The following is a 14,915-nucleotide window of genomic DNA, read 5'->3' as shown; positions in this document are numbered from 1 at the left end:
TGTCCCACACAGGCTCAAATATGTGGCGTTTCCTGATCTGAGCAGTTCAAGAGTATAGAGTAAGCAACAGTACTAAAACATTGTATGTATTTAATAACAAGTGAAATAACAGCTTAATGTTGAGGAAATAAACAGGTTTCCTATCAGAAATAAATGTCTTCAAAAATACAACAAACAAAGCGTCAGATCTTATTGATTATCTTTCCACATATGATGTGTGCAGCACAGTTTCCTCAGATTCCTCTGAGAGGCAAACAAGATGCTTTTCCTGCAGTAAAGCCAGATTTTACTGTGCACCATTTAAAAGCAGGCACATCAAATGGTTGGTTGCACAGAATCATGTGAGAAGGCTTCATTGGAAATTTGTCTGGAAAAGAGCAGGCAACACTTTCAAGTAGATCTTGGCAGGTGAGTGGATGAATCATCTGTCTTTTGCCGTCTATCACGGTCGTTGAGTCTAGTTTGATTCATCACAAAAACCCTTAGTGCCCTTCTTCATATTTTAATAAAGAAATACTCTCAAAATCATATATAACTAATGCTATAGCAGCCTCGGCTAACCCTTTTAGGAGCTGCCATTGTTGTTAATGAACAGTTGTTTCTTGCTATTGCCACACACCTAAGACAAGCCTGTAGCTGCGAGTAGTTCCCCCCTCATAGAATGCAGATTGGTACGAACCACTGTGGTTCTGAATAAGATGGATTTGGCAAGAAATCCAGCTGCCTCGCAAAGTTATGTCAAAGTAAAAAAAACGTGATCCCTCTGATCCTATTCCTCAGCTCTGCAGAGAGGATGAATCACCATGTCAAACATTTATTTTGCTGAAGGTGACTCATGCCACACTTTAATAAACCACAACTCTATATTTATATATCTACTGATTAACATTCCTCGAAAAACTGATGCAGTTGTCGGCTAAAGATGAAGTGCAGGTTGTTGCAGAAACTGCTGCAACATTCAGTTGATAGTTTAGTTGAACAGTGAGTGACACAATCAACCAAACCTTCATCTGTCAACGCGCCAAACCTCTGTTCCATCACACACTCCTTAATAAGGAAGTGGTTATTGCCACACATTTGTCGCTTTTCAACATTCATTTCACACTAACCACCTTTAACCATTCCTTTAAAGGTTGTATTCTGCTCTCTGCAGCCTTTGGCTGAACTTTGAAGGAACTCTTCTTATATTTCAGAAATACACTTTTTCACAGAGTTAGAAGACCTTAACACACAGTCATGTCTGTCTGGTATATACAGTACAAAGCCACAGCCAACATCCCATTAGCTTGGTTTGGGGCAGATACTATGGGCTACATGATTATTTGCCTTTAAGTTTAGTGCAGACATTCACGGTCCTTATTTGACGAACCTTAATGACTTTGTTGATCCTTGCCTTCTCATGTAGTGCCACCGTTTGATGTTTCTGGCTTTTAGTGAAAAATCAGCAGCTTTTGCATGTTTTGCTAGGAAATATAGTCCAGATTTGCATGCCCCCCGTTAGGATCCCTTTGGTCATCCCTGAACTTTTAGCGCCATTAACAGGTTGATTTTCGTCTTTTGTTCAATACTTTTTTAATGGCCAAATCACTGCAACAGTGACCATTATAGCAAATCTTAACATGCTAACATGCCAAACTACAATTGTAAACATAGTTAACATGTTGCTGCTGAGCATTAGCTGTTGCCATTGTTATTATTAGCATGTTAGCATGCAGCCTTAGCCTACTATGTTGTTTGACATTTTTAAGACTAAATGATTAGGCAGAATTAGAACTTAGTAATTTCCTCACTTACTTGGCCGGACATCGTGATCATTGAAAAGTAAAGTCTTTACTCAGCTTGAAAAATGACTCCTCCTTTTGTCAGCGTGCATCATACGACTGTCTTTACAAACGCTAAGTTTAACAGGAGCAGCAGCAACATGATGTGAAGGCTGAAGCCACCTGGGGGCGCCGCACTCTTCCCTATTTCCCGTTGTTCATCCTGCTCGAACTCCCACTCCGTCCTCCTCCTCTCCTGCTCGTCCTTCTCCCCCTCCCTCCACGGCCCATCATCCTCCTTCACTTTGTTGATGCTTTCGCAGGTTTCGCCCTCGTGACCTTCGTAACAGTGACAGCGAAACCTCTCTGTCAGCAGCTGCAGGTCGTGTTGAGAGTGCCACCCGGTGACAGTGAACTCCACATTGCTAGAGGAACTGATTTTGTAGCTTTTGGCGCTCAGGTGGAGATAATGGCGGGCGCGGGGGTCCCGCCGGACGCAGCGGCCGTTGCTCTGGCACAAGAAGTCGCTGCAGACCTCAGCTGCTCGCGTCACGTTCATGATGTACTTACCCAGGCGGTAGCTCAGGAATGTCTTCACTTTGGAGCAGTTAGACTGTGGAGACAAAGCAACACGGATCAAATGAGATGCAAACAGTTGTTTGGCCCCATAGTGGCTAAAAAAAATCCCGGTTGCAGTAAAAGTGTTCCAAGATTATGATGGTTGAAATCAGGGATTTTTCCAAGCTAAGCTAATACTGTTTAAGGAGATAAGGTTGAAAAGCTTGAGGGAGAAGAGAGAAGAAGAAGAGAGGAAGATAGATCATAGATAGATTATACAGCACATTTTTTTAAGCAGCTCGATAATTCGATACTTCTTCTTTCATGCAGACAGGATCACAGCGAGCCAAAACATACATGCATTATACTTTTCCAAATGTCAAACACACAGCGGCCACACAATGTCAACATCCTATTGTCTGACTATTCCAGGGGCGGTTTGTCTGGATTTACAAAAAAATCAAGGCCTCTGAGAAAAGATTGTTTCTCACAGAAAAATACAAATTTAGACTTTAAAGGACTCAACAGCACAAAAGGTTCCAAGTAGTAGAAGGATCTCCACCCAAACAACACATATGACCTGTTTCGATAATCTGTGTCATTAGCTGGGACAGAGATTTTAGAGGATGCTCTCCTTCTGTGACCCATGAGCATTTATTTTTTTGACGCAAAAGAAGGAGAATGATTAGAAAAAGAGGACACCCACCCTGGATGAGGTCAAGTTCAGGTCGCCCCAAATGACAAATCCCGCAGCACCCAGAGCAGCACTCTCCCCGATGGTGTGGATCAAGTCTTTCTGCAGGAAAACACAAAGAGCAGGTGCAGAGGTCACAACTCATGGACACACTGACACACGTTGAATATCAAACATACTGATATGACACAGGCACAGTGAATATACAAGGGAGATATTTGATTTAAGAATTTTTATAACATGATGGGACCGCTTATGACATGACGCTGACATGACATACTGCTGTTTAATGTCACATCGTTCACAGAACAGTTTACAATTTAAACTTTGTATTTAATGTACTAAATTCAAAAAGACACAGCTATCTGAATTCTGAACAGAAAAACAAATACATAAATTTATATGACAAGTGTGCAACATTTTTTCACTGTCAAGTTAAGAAACAACTTAGCTAATGACTCAAATATTTCAACACAGATATTTCAAAACTTATTTCAAACACTGCTCACAGAGTGTGTAGAGTACTGAGGCTGTTTTGGTATAAAAATAAACCACAGCAACACAGCTTGTAGTTGTGACTCTAGGCCGTTTTTTCTGTGCATCTCCACAAGATGGCAGTACGGAACTTCAGGAAGTTCACTGTCAGTATGGACATCCTGCTGTCAGGACAGATTTATATATTGATATGTCTTCAATGAGCATCTTTGTATAAAATGCTTTAGTTTGGTTCTGGCCTATGAAGCTACTCGTCAGGACTGTCATCTTCAGAAGAAAGGAGTTATTGCCAAGTAGGTTTACACCTACCTGGAATTTTCTTTGGTAAAAAGGTGCATACATTTAACATAAAGCATAAAAACACAATAAGTAAAATGAAAAACAAATCTCAAGGGGTTGAATACAACAGTAATAATAAATCAACTGAACCTATCATATTTCAAAGTGAAGAGTGGGAAGTGGAAGACAGTTTAAGAGTTTTCTATCGTTACTTAGTTTATTGATTTCTGTGTGATTACCTTTATTATAGGTTTAGACTTAAAAACCCTTTTTAGGACTCTGGACCTCTACCAAGTACCAACAAATAACTGGTTGAGAGTACTGGATCACAGTTTATAATTTTAGTTATAGCTCATTCTAATGATGTGTAAACACAAATAAATGAACTGTCAGGAACATACACACCGCTTTGTACCACCGTCCAACATGTTTTTATGACAGTAGACATCTTTGAAATCGCTTTACTCCCTCATTCTAGATTTAGTTTTCCTCTAAGTCTTCCCTGTTTCCCCCCTGTGCACTCACTGTTCTTTCTGCTCCATTGTCTTTTTGTGATAGCACTGATCACAGTGACCTGTTGCAGAAACTTTGCCTTTCCTACCAAGTCTGCTCAAATTTAAAAGTCTTAAAAAACTCACTCAGTACTGTGTGACAAAGTTTAGCTCTAAGAAGTGCAGTTGGTCACAGACTTACCCTCAGCCTCACCCTGTACATGATGAACTGCAGACTCAGAGCTTGTTAGCCTGTGAGTTCTATTTGAGGCCACGTCCATGTTATTTTGTACATCTGCTATACTGTCATTAGTTGACTGTGAGTCAAGTTGGTAGATTTTTGTTTGTTTAAAACAAAAACAAGTAAATACAGTGAAAGACTTTGATTTCAGATGTTCAAAGAGATACCACACATTTAAAAGTGTTTTTTTGTGCTGCATATACAGTATACATATAAACACATCGTAGTGGCCTGAAATACTCATTTAATACTCATTTAAAAACCAAATACCTGTGACATTAGATACATGAAGAGGTCCAACCTTTCAGTCCTGTCCAGGCACAGTAACACTCTAACATCATGGCACCGTTAACATTGTATGTAAGACTACTTTTATAATTCCCGAATAGGATAAGGCGATTGGCTCGGAGTAAACTAAGCTGGATTTTGTGTCTCATGACAGGGAAAGTAGATCATCCTTTGTCATGTGAAACCTTTAAACTTCACTGGGTTTGAACAAATGAGGGGGGAAATCTCTTAATTGAAACACTTTGTTTTGGGAAATTAACTATTCCTTTGTTCATCAGTAGAGTGGCAAATGCCCAATCTACATTTTGCTCATACTTAATTCTGTTGTAAACCATGTATCTTACTGCTGTGAGGAAGGCCATGGCCTCATCCCGGTATCCCAGCCTCAGGTACACGTATGTGGGGAGGTCATACTCTTTCGAGGTAAGCGAGGCAACACGGAGCGACTCTCTGATCCTGTGCTGGGAGAAGTGAAGGTTGCCAATACTGTTTGTGTGACTTTTCCTGATTGCCACCGAGGGAAAGAGCGCCGTGCTGCTGTTCCACAACCACCCCAGCTCGTCGTTCCTCATGCTCTCCAGCAGGGGGCAGAAGCCTGTGTAGTTCTGATCATGCATGTTGTAGTTGTGGCAGTCAGGGTAGAGGTAGAAACCCCAGAGCCCATTGGGGCGAAGGCGTGTCCCCAGCTGAATAGTCCTCTGCATGAATGCCCTGGCACTCTTCTCAAATCTCCGCCGTGCCAGCTCCTCCACCTGCGCCGCCGTCACGTTGACGTAAGCCTTGGCGGTCAGCTCCCTAGACTTTTGCCGGTAGATGTCCTTTTTGTGCCAGTTACGGCTCCACTGAGGCCGCCAGTACTCCCAGTCGATGACAGCCAAGCCACGGAAGTCCTCTGCAGGGATGAAGTGGTTGATGTCCTGGTAGGCCTTCAGCAGGTGCATGTCCAGGCTGCAGTTCTGTGGTAGGCCTCCATGCACAGGGTCGCCGTGCGGGGTGTAGTAAGGGTAGTTTCCCAGCCGGTTCGCATAGAAAATGGTGACATTCTGGCCTGTCCAACCAGCACGTGGGCTCCCATGGATGTGGAAAAGACGGTCGAGGTTGGCGGTGACATTGTACTTGATGGTGCACATGTCGAGAGGGGCGTTCCAGGCCGCGATGAAGGGCTTCCGATTGATCAAGGGCAGTTTGGCAGGTTTCTCACCAAAGGTAATGTGAAAGAGCAGAAACAGCCACGAGCAGGTGAGGGCAACAGGTACAACACGGTGGGAGGAGGATGTCCCGCCCACTGGCACCACAGGCATTCTGGGGTTCAGGAGGAGCAGCTGTCAATCATCCTAAAGAGAGGGAGATGGAGGGATGGAAACACAAGGAGGATACAAGTAAATATTTGATTGATTAAACTGGTATAGCTGAGTTTTCCCAACCTTAATTTAGCTTGACCGTTTTATTCATTCATTTTCTGTTCATTCTCTGGCTTCTCTCTCTCATTCTACGCCTGTAATTTATTTAGTATTGGGGAGCAGTTCTTACAAGGTTTTTATTACAATTGAATTGTGCATATATTTGTTTGGTTTATTTTTTATGTTTTTTTAAGTTCAGTGTGTGGGATTTAGTGACATCTAGTGGTGCTGAATACCCATCACCTCACCCTCCCCTTCCAAACATGAACGAGAACCTGTGGTAACCTTCAGTTGTCATAAAAACTGGAAAGGTGTTTAGTTTGTCCAGTCTAGGCTACTGTAAACAAAACATGGCCCCTGTAGAGAGGACCCTCTCCCGATGTAAATATGAAGTATTTAAAAATAAGGGGCCCATTCTAGGGTAAAGAAAAAAATTCTTGCAAATTGGACAATCACACAACATAACTAGGTTTTTTTTTATATAAAATTTCTACCAATAGATCCCTTTCACCCAACTCTTACACACTAAACCTTTAAGTTGTACAAATGGGGATGAGCTTCAGATATTTGGGAATGCCAATGTCAGTAATTATGTCAGTCTGCTCCACCCATCTGGTCCAGAGAGAGCTGACAGTGTTTGAACAACGTCAAATATCTGATACCAGTTTAGTTCTTGAAAATTCAAAAAAGTAAATAAAGATGAATTCTTTAATAAGTGATTATGTAAATAATGTGAGGTATTTGAACACAATTTTGACATATATAGTAAAAACAAAATTGTAACCCTCTCATGTTCATCAAGACAAATATAATTTCTCAGTATAAGCAGGTTTTTATTGGTAATTTGTGATGGTTTTAATGTGAAAAAAACATAAATGATGTTGGATGAAAACATATCTCCCTATTGTACAGTATCAGTGTGAAGTTTCATCAACTTCCTCAGACTTTCTAACTGTATTTGTATTTTTTTTGTTCACTGAGTTTATAGTCGAGTTTATGATGAGCTCAGCGATTCCTCTAAATGCACCTCAAACTGGTCCCACACAACGTCTGCCATGTAAATTAACATCTTTTACGCAGATCATGAAAACTTTAGCATTTGCTTGTAACATTTGATAAGCTGAGGTGGGTTTCCATCCTTAAGCCTGTAAAAACATCTGGGATGTATTTAGCACCCTAAACAGTCTGCACAACCTTGTGTAGTAATTATAGATAGATAGATAGATAGATAGATAGATAGATAGATAGATAGATAGATAGATAGATAGATAGATAGATAGATAGATAGATAGATAGATAGATAGATAGATAGATAGATAGATAGATAGATAGATAGATAGATAGATAGATAGATAGATAGATAGATAGATAGATAGATAGATAGATAGATAGATAGATAGATAGATAGATAGATAGATAGATAGATAGATAGATAGATAGATAGATAGATAGATAGATAGATAGATAGATAGATAGATAGATAGATAGATAGATAGATAGATAGATAGATAGATAGATAGATAGATAGATAGATAGATAGATAGATAGATTGATTGATTGATTAATTGAAACATTTGAATCTCCCGATCAGTGCTGTCCTCAGAGACTCGCTCTAAATAGTTTTTGGCTAATGTCCAGGGCTAACAGGGGTCAGAGGTCACAAAGAGGAAATCAGTTGACACCCAGTGACTGGAACAAGGACTTCAGCTGTACAGACCGCTGCGTTCCTGTCCACAGCAAGTCTCCCTGTGACCAGAGCTGAAGCCTCAGGCCACAATGACAGGCCTTCCTGCCAAATGTCTCAGTGAGGTTCACTGTATGCTGTGTCTCTGCGTCGCACATCCAGCTGCTGGAACCAAACATCCAGTTGAAGAACAGCAGACGCACAAATCAGAAGTCTGATTTCTGCAGTTAAATGTGCTCAGCCTGGTTTCTTTCTTTGCCACTGAGGGAATTTCAAGAGTTGACTTTTTACCCCACATACCTATCTAGTGTTGATTTTTTATTCCCTGACTTTCACAACATTTCTTTTATAGCTTCAAAAGTCTGTCTCGCTTTGGGGCATTATTCGGATTTTGATCGCTTCTAAAAGTTGCAATATTTCTCTCTTTATAGTCTTTGAACTTTTTGGACTTTGAACTTGTTGTTGTCGGCCCCTGTGGCCACGGATCCCTGCCTCCTTGTGTCCGTGTTCTAACTCCTCTGTCAGTTGTCTCATCTCATGTTTCAGTTCCCTTTAGAAGCATCCGTGCGCCTGTAAATATTCTTCCCTGCCCCAGCCTTCATCCTTTGTGTGCACTTTGTGTCGTGAACACCTCACCAAGTCACATTACACCTTCAAAATGTTTCAACCATCTCGGAAATTTTAAGTCAAACTGTTATTAAAATTAAACATGCTACTGTGTTAACAGGGACTCTTAAGCTCAACCTTAAAGCATTGAATCCATTTAACCCATTCCCATCTTAAAGATAGCGTGTATGCTTATATGTTTGGATTACTGAATGGACCATACATTCTAGACCTAGAGCCTCTGTATGAAGTGTCTGCTTGTTATTCTTGCTTGAAAGTCATAAAGATCTGTTAAAAGTTACAAAATATTCACAAAGAGACAAATCAACTACAGACAACCAATTATTACATGCTCAATTTATTTATCTGCAGAATTATTTTAAAACTTATACTCATGTTTTTAATAACATTAACATAAGATGCCATTCGCGTCACAGAGAAGAATGTTTTTAAAAGGTGTCTTTTAGTTACTTAGTAGCAGCTGAAACCGTTTAAATAAAGATCATATTATATTTTACACCTCCTCTGATGAAAATACAATCTCATCAGTTCAATGTACACAATTTGTAGCTCTGGATGACAGCAGGATTAGAGAAAATGTTCCATCATTCTAGAGCTCTTAAACTACTGTACAGGTTTGGTTATTTAAATGTTATTTGTTCCTTTTTTCCCCTCAGAGTTATGTCGGTTTGGAATCAAAGCCTTTTCCACTCTTTATGTTCCTGCCAGTCTCTTCCTGCTGGTTTGGAAATAATTTGACTGCAGCTTTCCCTGAGAATGTTCTGCAGTGTTGCAGTAAATGTATGCATGTATGGCCGCTTAATGGTCCTCTGTTCGAGCTGAAACTGCTTCCATATGAAGCCTGGCAGACAGCAAAGCCGACATGATTTGATGATAGGAATGTTTCTGATTATGACCATTATTTAACTTGCTTTTAGCCTGTTTTACTTCTCTAACTGAGCTCATAAACCTGTTTTATTTCTCTTTTTAGGTTGATTCCCCATGATTTTTCAGATTTAGCATGAAATCCCAGACCTCCATAATGCTACGCTGGCTGTCTGGACACCATCAAAGACCACTGTTTATAGTTAACTATCATTATGCAACATTGATTTGTACACATGGGTTGTGCACCTCTGAAAAGCTTAAAATTCTAGTTTATTCAAGTATGAAATAATCGGAACAAGCTTTTGAAAGAATTTTAAAAGAGTAACTTTGTGATAATTGTTTGTACAATCTGCAAGATTGTAAGACTATATCAGACAGCTGCTACATGTGTGCTTTAAAGCCAGGGTTGGCAATCCTAAAAAAGTAAGCAAGAGCAGCCTACACATACAAAAAGAAATGCAACTGATACATCTCATCTCCTCCCATCAGCCCTCTTGTCAAAGCTACACCCCTAAAGCACTGAACAACAACTGCTAGAAGCCGACTTTTCCCCCCCAGACAGCTTTATTTATTGATAGCTATCAGAACCTAGAGAGAATTTAACAGATAAGATCAAATCGTTTTCGGAACCCACATTTTAATGAGGGCTACGAAGCACTGTTGAGCCATTTTGCCAAGCCCATTTTGAATTACTCTAAAATACGTACATTTTCATCAGGTCTGACGCGCCTGCGAAGTTTGGTGAGTTTTCAGGTTCAGTATGTACAAGCCTGAATAACTGAATAACCTTCACACTGTCGGTGCTCGGGCTCTAATTATGTTTTCTGCCTTACTTTTATAAACTTGCTGGTCAGCCTCTAATAAAACATCAAAGACATTTCATCTAAACCTTTTCTGATCTGTCTCCTATGGTTTGGTAAAGTTTAGGCAACTAAAGCTACTAGTTTAAGGTTGAAGAAAGATTGTGGTCATTGTCAATAAGACATCAGCAGTGAATGTTGGTGCATGAAAAGATGCAAAAAGTCCGATACTTTGTTTCAAATCAACAGTTTCCAATTTATATCCAATCATTGATGTATGTTAACTCTGCTTTTCTCAAGCATATCACACTGGATCATTGAATCAGAACATTCTACTGTACTTCTGACTGTATAGTATCATTCAAGTCTTACAGTGTTTGCCAGTGATGTGATTTACCTGGTCAGTAGCTAGTTATTACAGCTGCAATTTCCAGTTAGCTATCTCAGGTGCGTCAGTACTGATCAATAGTCTACATGAAGGCTATAATACATACAGTATGACATACAGTCCAGAGTTGTATAGTATGTCATACTGCTGGGTCATGATTCTTCATGTAAAATGTGGTAAAAACAGTAGCCATGGGGGACCTTGTATGGATAGGTCCATTATTACCTGTGCAGCACACATTTGCACTTTATCTATTCAATTTCCATTTCAATTCAAATAGATTGATTTGATATATCAGACTAAAAGTCCAACAACCAGGGAGGATTGAAATTATTCATGAATTATCAAGCAGCTGCAGAGTAATTTTCTCTTGCGACTAACTGATTGACCAACGTATTGTTCCAGCCCAAAAACACAGTGCGTGTACACAGAGCCAGTGCTGTTATGTTTCGGGGAACCACACTCTCCCAAACTGTAGATGGTCTGATTGTTAGGCAATTTAAATGTAATCATAGGCACACAAAAAAACAAAAGAAACTTGTGACCACAGTCTGGGTCAACCAGAAAGGCTGCACTGGACCAAAACCTTCATGTGCTTCAGTTGATGGTTCTTATCATGATAAAAGCTGGAGGAAGCAGTCTCAGATTAAACACACTTAAGCTCATGTTTAAAGTTCGGCTTTGGGTTGACGTGAATTATCTATCAAGAGGAGCTTGGAGCCGTGGCTCGGTCTGGCATCGATTAAGATAAGAGTTTGTTGACGTCTGTGGTTCTTGTGGCATGGCTCCACTCATTCAGCAAATACAAGAGAGAAAAAAGCGAGAGCGTCTAATTTTCATTTTCTCTGCTGGAAAACTTGGGTGAAATTGAGCCTCAGAGGGTTGGTCGGCCTCTCTTAGCAGCATCCATAAACCAGAAGATGACGCAGGGCAAAGGTCAAGAGGAAAATAACAGGGAGGAATGTTGGAACACCTGCACAGTTTATAGAAGCTCCAAGTATGATGTCCTATCCGTGTGTTCAAATGAGGATTGAAGTAAAGACTTTTATTGTTGGTGCACGGCTCAGAGTACCGCTGCACAACCTCAACAACATTAGCAACCTCACAGGGTCTCATTTCACCAAGGACTTGGTACCCAAAGAAAGCTTTTTGAACTCAGGGGTAAATGAAGCTGACAGTGTGATGGAGGCACTTCTGAGAGGAGAGAAAGATGAGAACACTGAGCACATTCAGAGATGCCAGGAGAGGAAGAGGCACTCGCTGGGTTTGATGTGTGGGAATCGAGCCGAACCCCTGATGCCTGGCTGAAGGCCAGACGCCAAAATACCAGATTTTGTCACATAAGCCATCTGTCATGTAAATATGTTCTAACACCAAGTCACATCACTATTTACACAGGCTGATTCCAATTGTGTTGAGCTTCAAATGGCATGACGGTAATGAACATTTCACGCTGCAGTAGAATAATCCAAAGCCATATTTTAGCAGCCTTTAACAAACAGATCATTCTGGGCTAAACGTCACAGCTCAACAGAGCGAGGGAGTCAGCAGCAGCACAGAGACGACTGAACGCTGTGGAACAACTATAGTCACAAAGATGACTTCGTGGATTTGGACAAAACCACAACACTGTATCTGTTTCATGACCCTCATGACGAAACTGTAAATCCTCACCAGAGCAGCAGTGATTTATCTATTCACTGTTTAATTGATGTGCAATTCTGTCAATATCACCAAGGTCTTAATTTCTATCAGAAATATTTACAGTGTGCTGTTGTGGAGCTGAACCCCCCCCCCCCCCCCAGGAACAAGTTTAATGAGAGACAGAGATTCAGAAGTCAGAGCAAACAGCACATCAAGAGCCTAATGATTGAGTATTTAAAAGTCTTTTCAACAGTTTCACCAGACCAATAGAGGCCACAACACACAGAGGGGCCCATGCAATGCTTCAGCTGAAAACAGACCATGAAAATCCTCCAAACTGTAACACGACTCTGAATCAGGACTTTCCATGAATCACACACAAAGCTGGTTGCACCATGTTAACCAGAGCAAAGAGAGGCATATTCTAACAAATATTCCTGGTGGTATTCTGAATGTGGTCGTGATTCATGTTCCTCACAAACAAAAGCCGGAGAGCGGGAACCACCAAGGCAGAAATCTTTCCACTCGACTGAGCCAAAGTTAATCCAGCGCCTGGTGAGCACCGAGGCTCCAGAAATCCCTCTGTTTGGGGTGGATTTGTCAAATAGAGAAAACAGATGGATGATCTCATGAAGAAGAGAGAAGACAAAATGAATAGATCAAAAATTAAATAAAGGAAGGAAAATTCTACCCAGAATCTGATAAAAACAAGAGCAACTTGACAGTCTTAGGATCTTTGTTTTGGTAGTTCTACCAAGTAGCTCTTTCCCAACTGTTTGTTTGTAAGCAGGATTATGCAGAAACTACTGAGCAGATATTCATGAACTTGGTGGTCAAGAAATAAACCCAGCGTTTCCACAGAACTTCTTCAATCTACAGTGTCCTTCTGTCACACATGCACACAAAGGTCACTCTCACGCACAACAGATTCCGAGTGGCAGGTACAAAACTAAAGAGTTAAAGACAAATTATATTGTAATTGAAAGAACTGCATTGATGCCACAACTGCAGCTGAGACTATGAGGTCTGACTGTCTGTGTTTATGGTAAAAACGTTATGGACCATAGTACTAACATGCAGTAACCCAACACTGTGAGCAAGCACGCAGCAAAGTTCGCTGCACACACCAAGTTTAAAATCTCTTGTAATGAGAAGTGTAAAATAAATTTGGTTAATTATGAAACTGTTCTGGACAGATTACGATACGGCGGGCTGCCATATTCCAGATCATTTATGGGAAACACTGGAAACCATTCAATTCAGGACAAAGCTACGGATCCAAAATTTGTTTATCACTTTAAAGATGCAAGGTTTTTAGTCTTTTCACATTTTTCAAACTTTTAGGGAATAATAAATGGATTTTCGAAGGGGATGATGATGTCATGATCTGCATTGTTTTATGGGCTCAGCTATAAGACCTGAACAATTTCAGCAACAAAACTATGTATTCATTTTTACCTATACAACATTAGAGATGAGAAATAGATATATACTCTATTCATTATTTTTGAGGCAAATGCCATTTTGATAAACACTAACACACTAACATACCCAGACATTTTTAATAACTTCCTCCTTAAAACAACCATGTATTTAGTGTAAAACATGAAAGACACTGTTTTCCCACAAATTATCACTTTGTGCATATAAGAAAATATATATTTCAGCACTGTGGCAGCCCATAATTTAACGCTTTCAAAAACCTCCTTCTGCATTATGAGTAGTTTGAGTTTGAAAGTTAAATTTGGAGAACAGGATTGTAAAGGATTACTTTGTTACATCAATATTTGTACCTTGGATGATTGCAATACTTTTTCCACAATTTGCTTGACATATTGACCTGGCCCTGTGTGAATCAGTATCTTATTGAGTGGCTTAAGACAATAAAGATCTTTCCGCATCTCACTTCAGCACGGAGCTTAAAGCAGTCCTGAAATCCTGTCAGCTAATCAAGACTCCCGGCTCAGCGTCTGATCTTTAACCTCAGACACTCTAACGCTCTGTCTCTGTGCGGAGAGGGCAGACTGGAAAACAGCACGCTCCCATAAACAGTGAGGGACTTTTTATAGCCTCCTCTGATGAACTTGTGCTCTCTTTGACGTTCCTTGGAAACCATGACCTCCCGTGTTGTCTGCATGTCTCACCATTTGCTGTAAGTTGTTGTGAGACAGCGCATCTGCTAAATGACTGAAACTTTACCAAGATTTTTAGCCTTCTTAGCAAAACACTTAACCCACTGAGACTTAAGAATAGCGTGCTCCCGTGTGTCCAATTTCGAAATGAGAAAACGTTTCTTCACTGCGAGAGAGTTGGTAGGGGTGACCCAACATTCCTGACATGACAGGGGCCCTCCCCTTTTCTCCTCCTCTTCCCTTTTCCTGCATCACCCAAAACAGTAGCTCAAATCCATGCTCCAGCAACCCTGGGTTTAAAAATACACCTTATCTTAATCTTTGTGCGGCAAAATAAAAGATACTCCAGAGCAACTTGATTTTCTAATTTTAGCCTGATAGAGATGCAACTATGTAACCACAGGGGAAAGTTGCTCCCTGATTTTAACAGCTCACCTGTAGATGCTGCACATCACCAGATAATTAGCAGTCCGCAGGGGGCCTCTTTTCCGGGGTCATGATGGACCTCAGCGCCGTACAGCCATCAGGCCTGCATTCAGTCTGTCACTGTGAAACACAGGCCAGTGA

General features: G+C 40.7%; 1 protein-coding gene across 1 annotated transcript; it reads right to left on the bottom strand.

The window, feature by feature from the left end:
• Positions 1 to 1,872: 1,872 nt before the first annotated feature.
• Positions 1,873 to 6,107, bottom strand: hyal4 (hyaluronidase 4). Its single transcript, XM_061077085.1, has 3 exons — positions 5,151 to 6,107; positions 3,025 to 3,114; positions 1,873 to 2,373 (listed from the first exon to the last, which is right to left on the bottom strand). Exons 1-3 carry the CDS (start codon positions 6,105 to 6,107, stop codon positions 1,873 to 1,875), a joined length of 1,548 nt encoding a protein of 515 aa, XP_060933068.1.
• Between the last annotated feature and the right edge of the window lie 8,808 nt (positions 6,108 to 14,915).

This window comes from Limanda limanda, chromosome 8, assembly GCF_963576545.1.
Source record: "Limanda limanda chromosome 8, fLimLim1.1, whole genome shotgun sequence".
Classification (NCBI taxonomy): domain Eukaryota; kingdom Metazoa; phylum Chordata; class Actinopteri; order Pleuronectiformes; family Pleuronectidae; genus Limanda; species Limanda limanda.
This window is presented reverse-complemented; position numbering and strand designations above follow the sequence as displayed.